This window comes from Hibiscus syriacus, unplaced genomic scaffold (assembly GCF_006381635.1).
Source record: "Hibiscus syriacus cultivar Baekdansim isolate YM2019G1 unplaced genomic scaffold, ASM638163v2 tig00117032_pilon, whole genome shotgun sequence".
In the NCBI taxonomy this organism is placed as follows: domain Eukaryota; kingdom Viridiplantae; phylum Streptophyta; class Magnoliopsida; order Malvales; family Malvaceae; genus Hibiscus; species Hibiscus syriacus.
In genome coordinates, this window is record NW_024063532.1 from 1,014,716 (window position 1) to 1,032,934 (window position 18,219).

At 34.3% G+C, this 18,219-nt stretch overlaps 2 protein-coding genes, 1 long non-coding RNA gene and 1 other non-coding gene across 5 annotated transcripts; all 4 read left to right on the forward strand.

Moving 5' to 3' along the window:
* The first annotated feature begins 3,500 nt into the window (after positions 1-3,500).
* LOC120196335 lies at positions 3,501-15,580 on the forward strand. The gene is made up of 3 exons (XR_005523164.1): positions 3,501-3,527; positions 8,744-8,749; positions 15,452-15,580. It is a non-coding gene; the product is annotated as an uncharacterized LOC120196335 (long non-coding RNA).
* On the forward strand, positions 3,569-5,908 carry LOC120196333 (50S ribosomal protein HLP, mitochondrial-like). Of its 2 annotated transcripts, XR_005523163.1 has the most exons (4): positions 3,569-3,702; positions 4,476-4,567; positions 5,208-5,721; positions 5,759-5,908. XR_005523163.1 is itself a non-coding variant. In XM_039198155.1 (3 exons), exons 1-3 carry the CDS (start codon positions 3,669-3,671, stop codon positions 5,580-5,582), a joined length of 501 nt encoding a protein of 166 aa, XP_039054086.1. In that variant the 5' UTR covers positions 3,569-3,668; the 3' UTR covers positions 5,583-5,730. The 2 variants fall into 2 exon arrangements, 1 of the variants encoding a protein (XP_039054086.1); XM_039198155.1 differs by lacking the exon at positions 5,759-5,908 and having other exon boundaries at positions 5,208-5,730.
* LOC120196392 lies at positions 6,976-7,082 on the forward strand. The gene has a single exon (XR_005523170.1). It is a non-coding gene; the product is annotated as a U6 spliceosomal RNA (small nuclear RNA).
* LOC120196332 (endoplasmic reticulum oxidoreductin-1-like) lies at positions 10,746-15,411 on the forward strand. Its single transcript, XM_039198154.1, is given in 12 exon segments — positions 10,746-11,114; positions 11,116-11,259; positions 11,653-11,781; positions 12,330-12,542; positions 12,544-12,589; positions 12,851-12,961; positions 13,684-13,802; positions 13,889-13,993; positions 14,099-14,301; positions 14,640-14,763; positions 15,128-15,312; positions 15,343-15,411. Coding segments are annotated over 11 exon segments (1,407 nt in total). The 5' UTR covers positions 10,746-11,084; the 3' UTR covers positions 15,311-15,312; positions 15,343-15,411.
* Positions 15,581-18,219: the final 2,639 nt, after the last annotated feature.

Below are 18,219 nucleotides of genomic sequence, written 5' to 3' on the forward strand. Positions count from 1 at the left end.
TTGCTGTCATCTGTAAAATCCACCGGCCTTTCACTGATAGCCGCTAGACACCCGTCTTTCCTCAGGATGACCTTCATCTTTAATTTCCACAATGAGAAATTTCTCCCATTGAACTTTTCAATATCAAATTTCGTTGTCATAGCTTCTTTTACGGATAGCTCCCACTATTTCACTATCGTGAATAGTTCTCTGGAACCTTCAAAGAATGGGTAATAACTTCTTACTTTCTTATGTTGGAGGATCCACCTTTTGGTGGCAACCACAAAGACAATAAGCAGATATTACACACTCTAATCTAGCTCTGATACCAATTGTTGCGGAAGACGGCTATCAGATAGAGTAAAATCGTAACTGATAATTTGAGAAAATAAAAATGAAGATAAAAAGAGACACAAAATTTACGTGGAAAACCCCTAAATAAAATAGGGTAAAATCCACGAGAAACGGTAGAAGAATTTCACTATGAGAAAATAGGAATTACAACTTCTCTCGATCTACCAAGGAGAAAACAATGATAATTCTCTCTTGATAAAAAGGAGAAAACAACTCTCAAGAAACTCTCTAAATTCTCTCTAGTATTGGAAGAAAGCTATAATGCTTTGGGATAGTTTTGAAGCTAAATAAACTAGAGTATTTATAGTTGAAACTTAAGGACTAATTTGTAAATACCCTAAATTTTAGTGACTAAAGTTTGTAATTTGCCCTTACCAATTTCAACCAAAGTTGCAGCCAACATTGAATTTAATTATCCGCTGGCTACCACCCTATTAATGCTTCTAATTTGCTGTTTTGACTTTCAACAAAATCAACCAACAACAACTTTATATTTAAAGAAAAATAAACCGTCTAATTTATTTATAACAATGCGTAGACATATACTGTCAATACAGGAAATATTTATCAAAATTTAAAGATTCTTTTCAAGAAATGTCAATGAAATAATCTTATAATTCATCATATATGGAGTTCATAAAACTAGCATGTAGATAATAAATATTTCTTGAATTATATGATTAAGTTGAGCAGCACGTCAGTCATTTTTGTTACTTCAATGATCTCTCCAATTAAATTATATTCTCTACCTGAATTCAATGGGTTGTTTTCACCAATAAAAAATCTTTGGGGTGGGGTTGATAATCAATTATGGTACGTAAAGATGTCTCTTTTCTTTCTTTTTACTGTAAATATAGTTCTCCAGAAATCATTTGATACCAAATAACCATTCCTATTATTACTACCTGGTTGGCTGGTTTCAAAGCAGAAGCCTGGTAAGTAGTAATTGCTTCAATAGATTAATTGCAACCATCACATGAATTGAAAACAACACTTGTACTCTCTTTTTTTAATAAATAACAATATTGTACATCACTGTTCAATTTTCTGGCAACTTTATTATTATGAATAACATTGTCTCTTCGCTGGCAACCAAAATAGCAGCACCGTGGCCATTGGAGACCATCTATAATCTGAGCACCACCAATAAGTTGAAAGTGAATGCAATTATTATATAATTGTTTCCAATGAATCCAACAAGTAAAAGTAAAAGCATTTAGCAAAGATGATGACCTCCATTATTTCTGCACTCAGTATGAACCCATATAAAAAGATAATGTAAAGGCCGCAGTGGAACCAGCACATGCTTTGGTGTTGGATTTCATAATTTTGTATTAAATTAATTTAAACCCCAAACCAACAAGATATTATATATTAATATTTAGATGCAAACAAACAATCATACCCCCAGGTCGTGTTCTCGCTATCCAATGTTGAATCACTTGCCGGTTAAAAAGAAGCCAAACCTGAATCTAATCACCCTCTACTCTCTAATATTTAGATTAATTTTTTTAGAATTTTAAAATCTTTAAAAATAAAATTCCAATTTTTTTCAAAATACTATTCCATATATTAATTGAGAATGATAAGGGGAAAGAAGGAGGGCGTGCAATCTATCAAGTATCCATGCCAGAAGCTGAAAACGATAACAGATTGGATTTTTTTACTCCATTTTGTATTATTGAATTGGATGAGTCTCTGTCTCTCTTTTCCACTTTCCACTCCATTGCAAGTGTCATGGCCTCCCTTTCAGTTCAGGGGTTTCACCTTCTCATCAAGTTTTTCAGCCATCCATGGGATGAAATCAATGATTTCACTTCTATTTATTGTTGGTTTCGTACTCAGATTAGTCCTTTTTTCTTTTGTTACTTTGTAAATACTATGGGGTGATTGTAGTAGGTACTTATTCGAAACTATAACTTTTAAGAATAATAAAATTCTCTTTTAACTTGTAAAATATTTATATAAGAAGTTGTTGTTCTTAGAGGTCATGGGTTCGAGCACATTAGACATTCATTATCAAATGATTGAGAGCATTTAAAACAAACAGAATATGAATTTAAAAAACTTTTAAATTAAAATATCCTTTATTGTTTATTATATTACTTAACCATCATTATAATAAAAAATATATATAATAATAAATTAGGACCATACTTTTAATTTTGTATCCAAGCATTTGTTGAAAAAGGTAAAAATAATTTATTTTTAAATTTAATCATTAATTATACTATTATTTTCGTAATTAACAATTCTTGACTAATATTTGGTTAAGAATTTTCTTACTTTAAAAATGTTTCTTACTGTCATCTTCCTCTATAAAACCTCATCTCCAACAAAGAGGGGGTTTCTAATTTCTTCTTCTATTTTTTTCTGCAGACCTCATTATAACAATTATCTTTTCGGACTCTTTAACCCGTTATAATAAGATAAATTATCAATTCTCACTTTATTCATTTATTAATTCAAAAATTTAAGTTTTATAAACAACAAGGGTTGATTCAAGTGGTAAACAGCTTGATATTGATTAAATAAGGTTTCGGGTTTGAGTCATTTTATATGCATAAAATCTCTACCGGAAAACTCACATAACAAAACAAGATGTGCAATGCGAGTTGGTTTGGATTAGTCAAGGTGAAACCTTGGAACCATAAGGGCAAAAAAAAAATTATCTTTATAATATTAATTCCCTATTCAGTACAAAAAATGGTCCATATCAATGAAAAGTTGAAACCAAAGTAGCGTTAAACGTGAACGATATTTTAGGTTGAGAGATAACTAATCCAACATACTTGTAGCTTAAGAATCTAAAGTAAGAGTGAGAGTCAAAGAGAGCTATGTGAACATGTTTCATATGTTATATTTCGCATCAAAACTATCATTGTTTAACTTAGTATAGTTTGAAAGTTCCCCCATTTTTTCTAACCATCTTTAAGTGGTAGTTTTGAGTTGTTTTCTTAAAATAATATATAAAAGTATAAAAATAAATATTGTTGGGGTGTAACGATAGGATGTATTGCATTCTCGATGTTCGAATTGTGAAATGATATTATTAGGAGAGATAATATTGACTCTAATCATAAATATAAAATATAAAACCAAAATATCATGTCGATAATTTAATTCTTGTATTAAAAGATATAAACCATTGGTTGGTTTCATTTGAGAGAATCATTAAAATACTTCTGTTTGAAGTGTATATAATGCGTTGGGCTACGCTTACTTTAGATTGAGCCCAAACCCAATAGCTTCCTCATTCTCTCAAGTCCCAAGTTCCTAGGGTTCTAACTTTTTCATTTTCCTTTTTGCTTTGTGAAGGTTGGGGAATTAAGAAGATGGCTGCAAGCTTTGCTTCCAGATGCTTTAGGGGTATGTCATTTTGATTTTCTTGACATTGGAATTTGTTAGTTTTTTTAGGGGTTTTCATTTTCCCTTATTTCTGTTAATGGGCATTTGCAGATTATGAACACTTCTAGGAATCGCATACAAAGCATTCCGATCCAACATATATCCATATGCATGACGTTTTAGTTTTAATTGCAACGATTTCCTTTGGTTGATACATATAAAAAATCCCTTTAGGTAGCTATAAGTTTAGGTCAACATAAGTGAAGGATCAAGTCAGGATGAGGCTTAGTGGGACTTAGTGAAGCTTAGCTAGTCTCTGTAGTGTGAGTTATCACTCATGTCTATCTGGAAGTCACTTGGTGATTCATTAGCATTTTATCTGCAATTTTATGTTTGGAACTTTTTCCACTGTTTTTTGATTCTTTAAGCCACTTATGCTTCATTTGATGGGCATAGCTTTAAGAAACCTCTTGTTATAGGTTTCACAACTAAGAAATCTCTTTCTGTGGGATTTTCAGTCGAATTGTTTGTGAATTCTGGCCTTGTCTATACTATCATGCCGTATTTTTTTCCCCTTGTTTTCATCTTCTAGATAACTGCTGGGATCCATCAGTTAGCTTCTTAACGCTTGTTATCTATCCATCCACAGAAATGGAATGGTTTTGTTACTCCTACAATTGATGTAGTTAAGTTGTTGTATCATAAGATTTAAACACCTCCATCTCCATTGACACAGTTCATTTTGTATCTTGTCTTGTTTCTCTAGCTTTTATTTGACTGTACGGTATATGCAGTGGGCCGCTCGTTGATGGATGGCCTTCAAAACAACTTCTCTAATTTACCAAGCACATCAAGAGAGATGATATGTGGAAGTTTCCTGTATCAGGTCAGCATGATGTTTCTTTTAAGCTTGTATTACAAATTTACAATTTGTGAACTGAAATCATTCACATGGAGTGCATGCTGGTGTTCATTCTAGATTATATATTATCCTTGGCAAATCAGATAAGCTCCCCAAACCTCTGGGAATAGACTAGCCACATGGAAACAAGTTTGAAAAGGTTGGTCATGACGTTGTTTTTTATGGGATAAAAAATTCAAGCCTTTATTAACCAAAAAATGGTTCAAGGAGATGGCATTGTTAATCAGCATCAATGTTGGGCTGAACTTTCCCCTACTTTTTCTTGTTGTTTAAGCATCAAAGATGTTAAGATCCCTTGAGTCATCTTTTGAAAGACATGCATATGGGCCCGATGAGATGACGGCCTGAAGTACTAAAATAAGTGTGTTGACAGGAGTTGAACCTATTGTTAATGAAAGCTATATTACGAGTCGTGTGTTAGGATCCACATAGCTTATTTGAATAGGATTGCCCTGCGGCTTGATGTCAGTGATCTGATTTTGTTCAATGTTTGATGTTGTAAGCGTATGGTCTAAGTCCAGACAATATTCATATGGTTCTATGATGATTGCCTTTGTGATATTCTCTTCCAAAGTTAACCTTATTATTTCATTTCATTTTGCAGCAACAAAGGACTTTTATACAGATGAGAACTGTTCTCAAAGTAGTGGACAACTCCGGGGCAAAAAAGGTGATGTGCATACAACCATTGAAGGGGAAGAAAGGGGCAAGATTGGGAGACACCATAATTGCATCTGTAAAAGAGGCCATGCCTAATGGAAAGGTGAAGAAAGGGAAGGTGGTATATGGTGTGGTTGTGCGTGCTGCCATGCAGCGAGGTCGTTGTGACGGGAGTGAGGTCAAGTTTGATGACAATGCTGTTGTTCTTGTTGACAAGCAAGGCCAGCCGATAGGGACCAGAGTTTTCGGCCCAGTCCCACATGAGCTGAGGCAGAAAAAGCATGTCAAGATCCTCACTTTGGCAGAGCACATTGCCTGAAGCATGGATCAAGTCCCCGCCAAACATTTGAGTTTTTTAGCTGCCCTAGCATTTAGATGTTTTTATGTTGTCCCGAAAACAGAAAAATACAGAAAGAGGCAAGATGAATCTGTCGTTTTTTCCCTTTTCCGATCGTAGAGTCTTGATGGAAACTGAACACTTATCACCATCCTGAGCAACGATGTGTAGCTGTTTGCCTGATTTTCAATGGGAATGCAACATATCTGATCAGACAAAGTTGCATTCATGGTCTCGTGCTGTTTTCACCTGGTTGAATGATTAGGAAATCCTCACAAGAGTTTCTTTGTAGAAACGAAAGAAATTATAACGAGAAGTACTTGCCAATTAACTCTATTAAGTTTTTTTTATAATTAGAAATGCCATAAAAAAGCTTGGTGCCTAACATGTGTTGAGGTTTCCTCACAGATTAATTTTCATGCATCGAGTCCCGTGTAGGGAGATTTTGTAGAGAAAAAAACCAGCTTTGATCATCAGTCTAATTCAAGCTCATGCTCCATGCAATGTTCAATTATTTGTTTCACACTGCTTGGTTATCTTCTTGCAGTTTGTTAACTTTTCTCCCAGAACTTGAAATTCAAAGCTCTACCCTCCAACATCTTCTCAATAGACAGCCCTTTTGTGTCCCGGCACATAGTTAAGAGCAAAGAGTAAAGCCACCACATATATGACACCAAATATTATGAATGTCCAACAAGTTCCCTATCGGTTCTGTAAGTGTAAGAGTAAGCTCTACACATCATTCATGTTATAATGTTCAGACTTTGAAAGCTTGTTTAATGCCAATTTTTCGGTAACTTTTTTTTTTCTTCCATTTAAGGTGGTACGAGATTTAAAAACCAATGTCAATTCAGAATATTATTTCCATAAAATTTAGTGTAAATTACAAATTTTGTAACTGAACTTTGTTCTCTATCCTATTTCACCCACTGCACTTTAAATCTTTTTAATTTTCTTGCTGAACTTAATACATTGAGTATTTTTTTGGTCAGTTAGTTGTTTCTCACTAACGATGTTACAAATATACTGTTATATAGATGCAAAACGACGTCGTTTTGGTGAAAATTTTATATTTTATAAACGGTGTCGTTTTAACGCCTTTAACTATTTAAGGACAGAGGAACCAAAAAATTCAAATATATTAATTTCAATGAGAAAATTGAAAACTTTAAAGATTAGTGAGCAAAATAGGAGAGAGAATAAAGTTCGGTGATAAATTTTATAATTTACCCTAAAATTTATTTATTACTATATTATAAACTTAATTGACTATATAACAATAAATCAAGAGATGAATCTATTTAGATACATCTGTTTTTATTATCATATTGCATACTCTTTATTGTTTTTGTAAAGTTTGAAAAACAAACAAAATATTATTTCTGATATAAGCATCCGATAAAATTGGAATGATACAGAAAATATTAATATGACTCCTGCGCAAGAATGATACGCATAAATTGAGACATGCAATAAAAAATAGTATACAAAGTTTTATGCGGTTAAAAGAAAAGTAAAGCTAGAATTACATGTTGCTATAAATTGAAAAATGGGATTCGAAAGGCAGGACAAGAGGTAGGGGTAGCGAATCAGAGCCGTAGGGATGATGATGTTAAAAAAACAGACAGGCATAATCTGACGGCGTCACTGTAAGCAAAGGACCAACCCTCCTCCCGCAGCTGCCATTGCACAATAAAGAAAGCGGCGTAATACCCTAACTACGACGGCGTTTCAGTCGTTCCTTGTCGGCCTGTCGGTTTCCCTTTTTCATCCTTGTAAAGTTCAAACACTTCCCTTCTTATGTCGTCCCATTAAAATTTAAGAGAGAAAAAACACGTTCCAGTACCCGGTAGAAGAAGACACGCGTTTAAAAAGAAGAAAAGAAAAACACTTAAAAAACCATGAGCTTATATTAAAAGAGTGTTGATTTGTTTTGGTGGAGCTGGAGAGTCTGAAATTGGCGTGAAGGAGAATCCTTTTTCTGTTGGGATATTTTGGTACTGTTTCTTATATAAAGGGCCCACTACCACCTCATACAAATTCACGCTAATTCTATATATACATCTTCTTCTTTGTTCGACTGCTGTAGGATGTTACTTTGGAAACATTTCAGAGACTTTATTTTTGAAGAAAAACAAAATATCAAGTGTGATACTTTCTCTCTCTTTCTCTATATGTATTGCAATTGTCTCTGTATGTCGAAGAATGCATGCCTCTAAAGTTGGATGACTAGAGGAGCTCTTCGTACACACCTTCCAAGATTAAAAAAAAAAGGAAATTGGCAGAGCTTAAGCCCTCCCGCGTCAGGTTTTGCCGGGCATACCTACTCAATTTCAGTGTTCTCAGGTTTTCTCTTTTCACATCTTCGATCATCTCTCTAGGTATTACTTTCTTGGTTCTATAAAAATTATCACTAATGTTCTTGCACCGATAGTAATATTGTAGAATGTTTAATTTTTTATTCATAAGAAAAATATTTATTTTTCCCGGAAATCACCTTTTCAATAGTAGTTACTATTATATATGCAGTATACACAGAGCCTAAAAGTGATCAGAGTTAATTGTCATTGTTTCGTTTTCTCTTTTCTGTCTCTGCCACAATCAATATATATACCTACAAAAGGCCCTTTATTTCTCACCCCCTTCCTTCCTTCAACCTTTTATAAAACTCTTTACTTTCATTCCCCATTAAAAGTTTCATCACGTTTTTCTTCTTGTTCTGGTATTATATTTTGTTGTTGCAATCAAACTCAAAATGCAGGTGACGACGAAGAAAACTGGGATTCAGATGGCAAACATCATAGGGATAGAAACCGAGGCACCAGCCACGACGACGATTCTTGACAATCCATACAAGATAGTGAGGCAGCTGGCTTCCACCAACGCTGTAGTTTTGTTCAGCTTGAGCGGGTGTTGCATGTGCACCGTGGCTAAACGCCTTCTCTTTGGGCTCGGAGTTGGTCCCACCATCATCGAGCTCGATCACCATGGAGCCGGTCCGGACATCCAAGCAGTCCTCTTTCAGCTCGTGGCCGATGGTCGACAGCCTGTCCCTGCGGTGTTTGTTGGTGGGAAGTTCCTTGGTGGCATTGAAACACTGATGGCTTGCCACATCAACGGCACACTAGTCCCACTCCTCAAAGAAGCTGGTGGACTTTGGCTCTGATTCTCTCGTTTTTAATACTCCTATGTTTCATGACAGTTTACATGAATATTCTATTCTAGCTAGGCCTGGCTAACTCTTAATTATTACATGAATTAACCGTTATGTTTATATTTATCATATTTATATATGAATATCATGATTTGCAGTCTCTTCACTCTTTGTTTTTTTTCCTTTTTCAATTAAAATGGAAGGGTTTTCAATGTATATAACCTTTCTCTTTCAACAATAACTAGTTAGCTAGGGTTTCCCTGCAGAGTACGGGGTGACGCCACTGTGAGCTGAGCTTATTTCTTGCCTGTCAACTTCTTTGTCCTGAGCATTAAATTACATATTTTCTCATCTTAATCAGACGTATTTACTTACTGCTGTTTACTACCTAAATGCTCCTTCATAGAAGTCCATTTCATTAGTTTGTTATGTGATCAGCATTGATCCAAGAAAGAAGTAATATTCAACTACTATTCTTTATTGTTTACAAATTGACAAAAAAAAATCGAACTCGCGGAATATATGATAAAGCGATCGCCGGCGATGGATATAAAGAAGAGAGAAAAAAAGAAGAAGGTAGAAAGATCCATCTGGAATATTGCTTAGAATGAATTGTAGTGCGGGATGCATGCATCCAGGCATGAATACCCTTGGTTGAGTGACGGTATTTCCCCAGGAAAATGATGGATTATTAATCAAACGGTAATTCTTCAAACAAATCTCATTCTCTCTCGGTTATCTAGGTTGTCAGTGGAAGTCAGATGGCGTGAAATAAAAGTTGTGTGATTTCTTTTTTCTTTCTTTTGCAGTCCATTCCTTACTCTCGTAAGTTTCCCTCTCTAATTAAAGCAAATTGTAATGTAAAATACCATTATTAATTCAGCATGCTAGGATTTGGCACTATCCAGATGATGGTCGAAGAGATGAATCTCTGCTGCAGAGATTGTCCATAATAAGGGAAAGCTTTGACTGTCTTTGAGTACGTAGTGTGTAGTGATGAACTATTAGTCTATTATCATTTGCATTAAAAATAAAAGTAATGAAATTCGTCATAGTAATTATTTAGTATGTTTTAATGGCGAAGATGGAGCAGAAGGAGACAAGGGCAACATCAAGAAAATGATTACATTGTGAAATTACCAACCATTTCCCTCTCTAATATTCAGATTCAAAGTACATCAAGAGTAGTAAACCATGGATGTATAATGCATCGAGAGTAGAGCATGGTTTTCTCATTTCCTGAGACAGAACAGAATCATGGTGGCCCCTAGATATTTGTCAAGTTGGTTAATTTTCTCCTCATTGACTGCATGTCAAACTTTGTCTGACACTTTGATTGCTATACCCGACGGTACATATGATGCTACAATACGGTTTCCTTTCTTATTTGAGATACGAAAATTAAGTAATTTAAGAAGTCTATTTTAACAGATGGTGAAATTGGAACTGATAGTTATCCAAAATGTTGAGTAGAAATGATACCTAGGAGATGTAACAAGAAGGAAATAAATAAATAAAAATAAGTGATAAAGCAGCCCATTAGTAAGCCCAATGTTTTTAACTCGAATAAGACTTTGAACCTACGTATATATATATATATACCAATACAGACTGAAAAACAATTGAATTGCATTCAATATTTTTATCATATGTTTTTTTTTCTTCTAAAAGTTTGTAAATCATAATTTAAATATTTTATTTTCATTTTATATATATAACATATTATTAGTAATTACAAGTTTTGTGTTTTGCACAACTATGTAATTTTTACACACATGTATATCCATATTACTAATTTGTATAATATATGAATGTTAATATTATTTTAATACATTGGATGTCATACAATTTTTATGAAGTCTATTTGTCAAAAAAATTATAAAGTCTAGAATAAAAATTAAATAACATTAGATATTTAAATCAGTTACATGTTTTAATTTAATTAAAAAAATTAAATAAAAAATTTAGGTGCACCTTCACACACCATATATCTTCTCTGTGTTCCCATGGTTTGAAACCGACGCGGAGAAACTGAGAAATAAATGCAGAAGCCAAAGCTCTAAGATTTTCTTAGATCGTGTCTCTCTACTTCTTGATCCCCTTTGGAATCCGAGATTTTCGCTTTCTAACCCCAAAATCTATCGAGAAATAACACACTCAGAAAAACACTAAATTTCGATCGCCTCCATTACTATTATATTCTTGGAAATTAGTATTGTTGCCATCTTTTTCTCGTTTTCTTTTCAATTGCAGCACATAGAACAAGGGGTTTCGGAGTTCGGGTAGTCTGGGATTCTGGGTCTCTTTTTACTGTGTGTAAAAGGTGGTATATGGTGGAATCAGAGATCAAGAAGAGCAAGAAAAGGCGATAAAATGAAGTGGAGATGGGTGATCGGAGCTTTCACTACAATTCTCATTGTTATTGCTTTGGCTTCAAGAAGTACACCAATGATCTCTTTTAAATTTGGACACATTATTAGCAAATCTTCTTGTCATTGCCCACAGGTTTCACTTCCTCTCTCTTTCCACTCTTCATCATTTCTTGAAATGGAAAGATATGGTTGTAATGAAATGGAAAAAATAATTTTTTTTTACTTCACTTTTTATCAAATTGGCGACAAATTCAACTACCAATTTCCGTATTCTGCTGATCTTATCCTTTGGTTTGCAAGGGCTTTCTTCTTCTTCTTCTCAGCAGTATTTAGATGAATTAATTGGTAACGGTGCGATTTGTCTCGTTTTTTTTTGGGTACTATGAAAGTAGTAGAATCTTGAATTGTAATTGAATTCTTTGAAAATGTTTGCTTCTCTTGAACCCCCCGTTTCTATTTTAGGATGATGATGAAATATTTGACCTTCTGTTTTTATGGAAATGACTATCTTCTTCAATTTTTGCAGGAACACAGGTATAGCGGGATTGTAGAGGATTGTTGTTGTGATTATGAGACAGTTGACCATCTTAATGAGGAAGTATTACATCCATTACTACAGGAACTTGTTAAAATCCCATTTTTTCGGTACTTCAAGGTTAGCTTAATGCTCGATGCCCATTGCATGATGGAAATATTATGTGAATATTTTAGTATATTATTCTAGGATTAATTTTCACAATGTTGATGTGGAGACCTGAAATCTTTTCATTATAAATGGTTATGTATTACAGTTAATTGCAGGAAACCACCAGATAAATGAAATAGCCAGTTTAGCAGCCATAACCTTCTGTTCATTAATTAGTATTTTGTCTGATATTGTTTTCAATACAATGCTCATACTTACTGTAATTTTGGAGTTAAAAGAAAGTGATCCTAAGATTTATGCAAGTTTTGAAGTCAAACATGTTTATAAAATGAAAACGCACACCAGTTTAAGTCATTCAGAAGTCTAATTACTATGATGCTTAAGTGGAACAACTTTAGGCATGAGAATATATTGCTCCGTCTGGAACCTTGTATTTTATTTTTTTCTTAGGACGGTAAGGTTTGTTTATATGATGTATTTGAAATTGATCCTATAGGATAGGTCCCTTACTTGATTTTCGCTGAAGCCTAGTTTTCCTTTTTTGTTGCCTTGGGCAGGTTAAATTGTGGTGTAACTGTCCATTTTGGCCTGATGATGGTATGTGCCGTTTGCGGGATTGTAGTGTTTGTGAATGTCCAGAAAGTGAATTCCCTGAATCATTTAAGAAGCCCTACCATCATGGCCTTCCATCAGATGACCTTAAGTGCCAAGAAGGAAAACCAGAGGCCACTGTTGACCGCACGCTAGATAGTAAAGCTTTCAGAGGTTGGGACAGAAACAGATAACCCATGGACATATGATGACGAGACTGATAATTGTGAGTCTGATCTTTTTCTCAACAGCTCTGACATTTTCAGTTTCTTTTGCCCGTTTTTATGTGTTGAATGCTCTCAAGCTCATTGCGTTTGTCTTTGGGATTGATATAGCTAAATTGATGCTTCATATTCAGTTAAGTTTCAGTGCTGCTGTCCTAGTTTCTTGGAAATGCTTGTTACACAAAGACTTGCTGTGAGAATGGTGATGTTTTAATGTATTTCAAAAAATTGATCGTCAATCATTGTACAATTTGATTTTGTAGCTGAGATGACATATGTGAACCTTCAACTGAACCTGGAGCGCTACACTGGCTATACTGGTCCATCAGCTAGAAGGATATGGGATGCTGTCTACTCGGAGAACTGTCCCAAATGTGAGTTCTCACCTGTTTTTTCTTTACGTGTGTGCATGAAGGATATGCCAAAGGATTTTTTAATTACATATGAAGGCATTAGGCCCTTACCCCTTAAAATTTTTATTTTTGAGAAATAACAAATATTCTTTTATTAATTGGTTACTGAATTCCTCCTTATGACTTGTTCACTAGACCCTTTTAGCATAAGGAGCTTGCAGTGAGTTTTTTCTCCTGGTCAGAACCTGATACATAGTCTATTAGTGTTAAAATATTTGAAACCAGGTTGGCCTAATAATACTGGTGTTTAATAATACTGGTGTTTCTGGCTTTGGACTTCCATCCTTCCTATTCAATATATATGACAATTTATATATTCATGTCATGTTTGCGTTTAAGGTATTATATATTTATATGAAATTTACATATTTTATAATTTGTGCAATATAGATTTTGCTATATTTGTGCTCATATTCATGTTACGTCGTGTTTTAGATGACCTTTTTCATGTTTCATTCATGTTGTGTAACCATATAATGTCCAAAGTTACCATCTCTCTTTCTCACCCACAAACAAACATGCACACAAATATTCTCGGAGAAGTGATTGATTGGCATGATTTATGTTCTAGCAGGTCCACTTCGTTACAATTTTCCTTATTGGAAGATAATATACTGTTGAGTCATCTTTTTTTTTCTTCACACAAAAAAAATTCTCTTTTCCATTTTTACTCTGTTTTGCAGATCCAGCTGAAGAATTATGCCAAGAAGAAAAATTATTGTACAAATTGATTTCTGGTCTTCACTCATCTATTACAATCCATATAGCTTCTGATTATCTACTTGATGAAGCCAAAAACTTGGTATATATTATCAATTTTGTGTATTTTTGTTTGTAGGTGCATAATAGTTCTATATATATAACATTTTTTTTATTTCCCTATTTCAGTGGGGCCATAATCTTGACTTACTGTATAACCGAGTTTTAAAATATCCAAATCGTCTGCAAAACTTGTACTTCACATTCCTCTTTGTTCTCCGAGCTGTGACAAAGGTAAGTAGCATGAGTACAAGTACGTGATAAATCTACATTTACTTTTCAAGTATTTATTTATTCTGGAGTCAGTTACTTTACTAGAGCTTGCTTGATGCGTCACAGGCAACTGATTACTTGGAACAAGCTGAATACAATACTGGTAATCCAACTGAGGACCTGAAAACTCAGTCCCTAATGAGACAGCTACTTTATAACCCAAAATTGCAAGCTGCATGCCCACTTCCTTTCGATGAAGCTAGACTATGGAAAGGACAAAGAGGACCTGAGCTGAAACAGAAAATACAAGCTCAGTTCAAAAATATCAGGTTTCTCTAATTTCCTAGTTGCTGATGCATTTAAAAAGCTGCAATTTATTATTTCTACATTATGCTTTTGAACATATAAAATTAGAAACTATATTTACTTAAAATCATACTTGTAATTGGCATATTAAGACATGCCTGAATTCTTTTGAACTTAACATTCTCAAGAGGAAATGAAATCTGAAATTGTAATAGACTCTTTTTAGGTTCTTAGTAGCCCTCACTTGCAGAGGAACTTTAATTGATTGTTTCCGCTTTCTCTTTGATTTCTGACTTTTGATATCTGTGCCACTGGTTTAATCAAGTATTCGGATGATGTGACAATTGAATTGGTTTTGCAGTGCGTTGATGGACTGTGTAGGGTGTGAGAAATGTCGACTTTGGGGAAAGCTTCAGGTTCTTGGCCTTGGAACTGCGTTGAAGATACTGTTCTCTGTAAATGGTGAAGAGCACTTGCATCAGACGGTAAGTACTTCCTGCTTTTGACTTTCGATTTTAAGTTTTAATTCTTTTCTAGTGTATGGTTAAACACTCAAAACTTTATCACGATAAAATCAAGGATCCTTTTCCAACTCTATTTGCTAGAATTTTCGTTGAACTTTAAAAGCTATTGGAACTCTACGAATTCCGACCTACAAAATGGTGTCATTTATAATATGTGGAAGAATAACTAGAAAAAACTAACTTCATTTTCTGTTGCAGTTGATAGGCTGTTGGTAATTATTCTTTTATTGCTTGTGTTTTTTGTACTGTGGAGATATCTAGGTTGCCATTAGCGACTAGTTTTTATGTTTTGATTTGGTCTAAAGGTCAGTTTATTGACTCATAGTTGGAGTTGCAACGAAATGAAGTGATTGCCCTGATGAATCTACTCAATCGACTATCAGAGTCTTTAAAATTTGTCCATGAAATGGGAGCGGCAGCTGAAAAACTGAATGAAGGAACTATAATTTCTCCTATTAGGATGAAGAGCCTGGTACAAAGGATGTGGGCGTCAATTGTTAAGACTTAGGTAAACACTTTATCAGCATCCTGGCTTGTAAGTTGTAACGAACCTGAACATGTTTGGCTTTTGGTTTTGCCTTACCCCACACATTATCATCAAAATCTAGATTAGGGTTTTGAAGAAATATAAGCATAATTTTACAACCAGCAGTTTTGCTGTAGGTGCAGATTTTGAGATCTCATGTAAAACAATACTATTAAAAGGTAACAGAGCTCTACTAAAATTATTATATTATAACATGTTATGATTTGTGATCCACGTTTATTATATATGCAAATCAGCCTTTTTCTTTTTGAATTGTAGATGTTGGTTTTGAATTTCTATAAAAGAAATATCTCCCCGTCTGTTTTGTTTCTCAAAGTTTCTGAATCTCAACCACTAGTATCAAAGTGGATTTGTTATAGAACTGAAAATAATATTTCGCAGGGGATTATGATCCAATAAATAACATGAAGATGTCATTCGATTCCATGAAAATTGGTTTTTTCGAACCAAATAATAACAAAAGAATATAGGATATGCAATCTTGAAGAATTGAAACTAATAATTTGAGTATCAAGTGTTTAACAAGTTAGTTTTTTAGAGTTCTCCATCCTTCAGATCCCCCTCCCCCCGAGGTTGCTCTGTGAAACTGCGTATTATACAACAAAACATAAAGGACAAAGAAAGCAATATAGGAAGAAGAACGTAGATCCTCTTCGGCACTCGTATTCCATCGCATTCTTCCTCTTCTACGATTGTCTCCAATTGCGGACAACTCGAGGATCTATGGTGAGATATCAGAAGGGGAGGTGCCACCTCACCCCATGTTTGTGTGTATCTGATGTGCTTCCCCATTCCCTGCAAACAACAATAAGCTTTAGGAAGAAAACGAAGGTGATTAGGAAGCTCGAGAATTCCTGGGGAGGATCATTTGTGAAAAGCTTGGTGTTATATAAAGTTTACATTAGGAGTTAATCTGTGTTTAGTAAAAACTAACAATGTTAGACTAATCTATGTTTAGTGTTAAACCCAGGTAACGTACGTCTTGAAATGTATGAGGACAGTTGTAATGTTTCAGGTTGATGGAAAATAGAATTGGTGATAGTTTCTAAAATTAGAGCAACTTAATTGCGTTAGAATAAGAAGAATCTGATAAATGAAGCAAAAATTTTATTTATGTTCCTTATTTGGTAAATGAAGCCATCGAAGGATATTGGAGTGTTTGGCGGTTTCCTTAAATTATTACGTAACTGGAAAATAACCATTTCCAGCATATATAAGTGTATTTATAACATCTTGTATAGGTTTATACAAGGAAAAATGTCATATTTCAACATTAATCCCTAAAAAACAGTTAAACATCTTTGCTCATTTGATTTAATGTTCTCATATTTATTTTAGGATTATTGTTTCATATACAAACAATATTTTATAAACATGATTATATAATTGTCATGTGTATTTTAATTATATTGAAAAAGGATATGTGACATTGATAAAATTACGGTTGTGAAATATTTGAAATATTTTTTTTTCACCGTTATGTATGAAATTATCATTTGATACATAAACAATGTAGTTATTTCTTTAAATGATTTTAATCTACTGTATTATGTGCGGTTTAAATTCATTGTTAATTAAAGACATATGATAGTTGATTAAAGTTATTTGCAAAAAGATGTCCACCGACAATCGAAATTTATCACAAGAACTCTGGTTATAATTTTACATTGTCAAAAAGAAATCACCAAAACAATTGTCCTAAATTTAAATGAGTGTACTAAAATATGCTAAGAAAATACTAAAAGAGAAAATGATATTATTATTGAAAAGGGTCGTTCTGTATGTTGTTAAAGCGGAACAACCATTAAAAACAGTAAAAGGGTTGAGGCCTCGTTAAAAAAAACCTCTAACCCTACCCTAGATAGAGGAAAAATAGTACCCGACACCCATGTCAAACGGAACAGTAATACTCACAAGCAAAATCAATATGCACAGGCCGGTTTACAAACATCGCCAGCGTGAACACAGACCACGACTGCCAGCTTCTACCAGCTTGAAAACCAGAATTCGAAAACTCAAACATCAAAATCACCCTTCTACGACTTGCATACCTGCCCACACACAAAAGTCCTAGCGCTGCACTTCAACCCCACCGCTCGCGTACAAAAGCTCCGGTTGGCTGTAAGATGGAAACTGCAGACACTAAAATAAACACCTGCCATACAGTACACACTGAAATTAGCAAATCCCATCGAGAATGAAACATGGGCAAACATTCACAACAAAAACACACTGGCAGCCAATGGAACAAACGGCTCCACTAGGTAGGACCTACATATCTATCGATTAACACCAGAAAATGATACTCCTACCAAACAAATCATTAAAGTTATGCATTCCGAACAGTACCATGAAAATTCGGCCTATGATAAGGAAACTGTAGATTGGTGCCTCTTGCTTATTGAAATTCTTCCTGTGAACAACATCAAGACTACTTGTACGTATTGACGAGTTGTTGTTTGTTGACACCTTGGCTAGGGTGGTTGTAGTATCAAGAGTTGTTGCTGTGTAACCCTTTTCCTTCCTCTCAAATTGTAATTGTAAGCAAGAAACGACATGAACAGCGGTGCCTGTAACAGTTCAGCTGGGATGTCATGTATGAACATTAAAGCTAAAGGACTAGGATTTCATTTTGTGCTGATGGCATGGTGCCTCTTCAAGCTTATTCATACATAATATCTGAGCCTCCACGATTTCAAGATAATAAAACGACAAAGCATTAATTCTAATTATCAACCAATGTTTTTATTCATACGAAAATTTCCAACTCTTTACAGCATCGATGCAAACAATCATACTCAACTTATCAATATCATAACATTGGTTATACTACCGAGTACTTGCATCTTCAGTTCACCAAAAGAAAATCG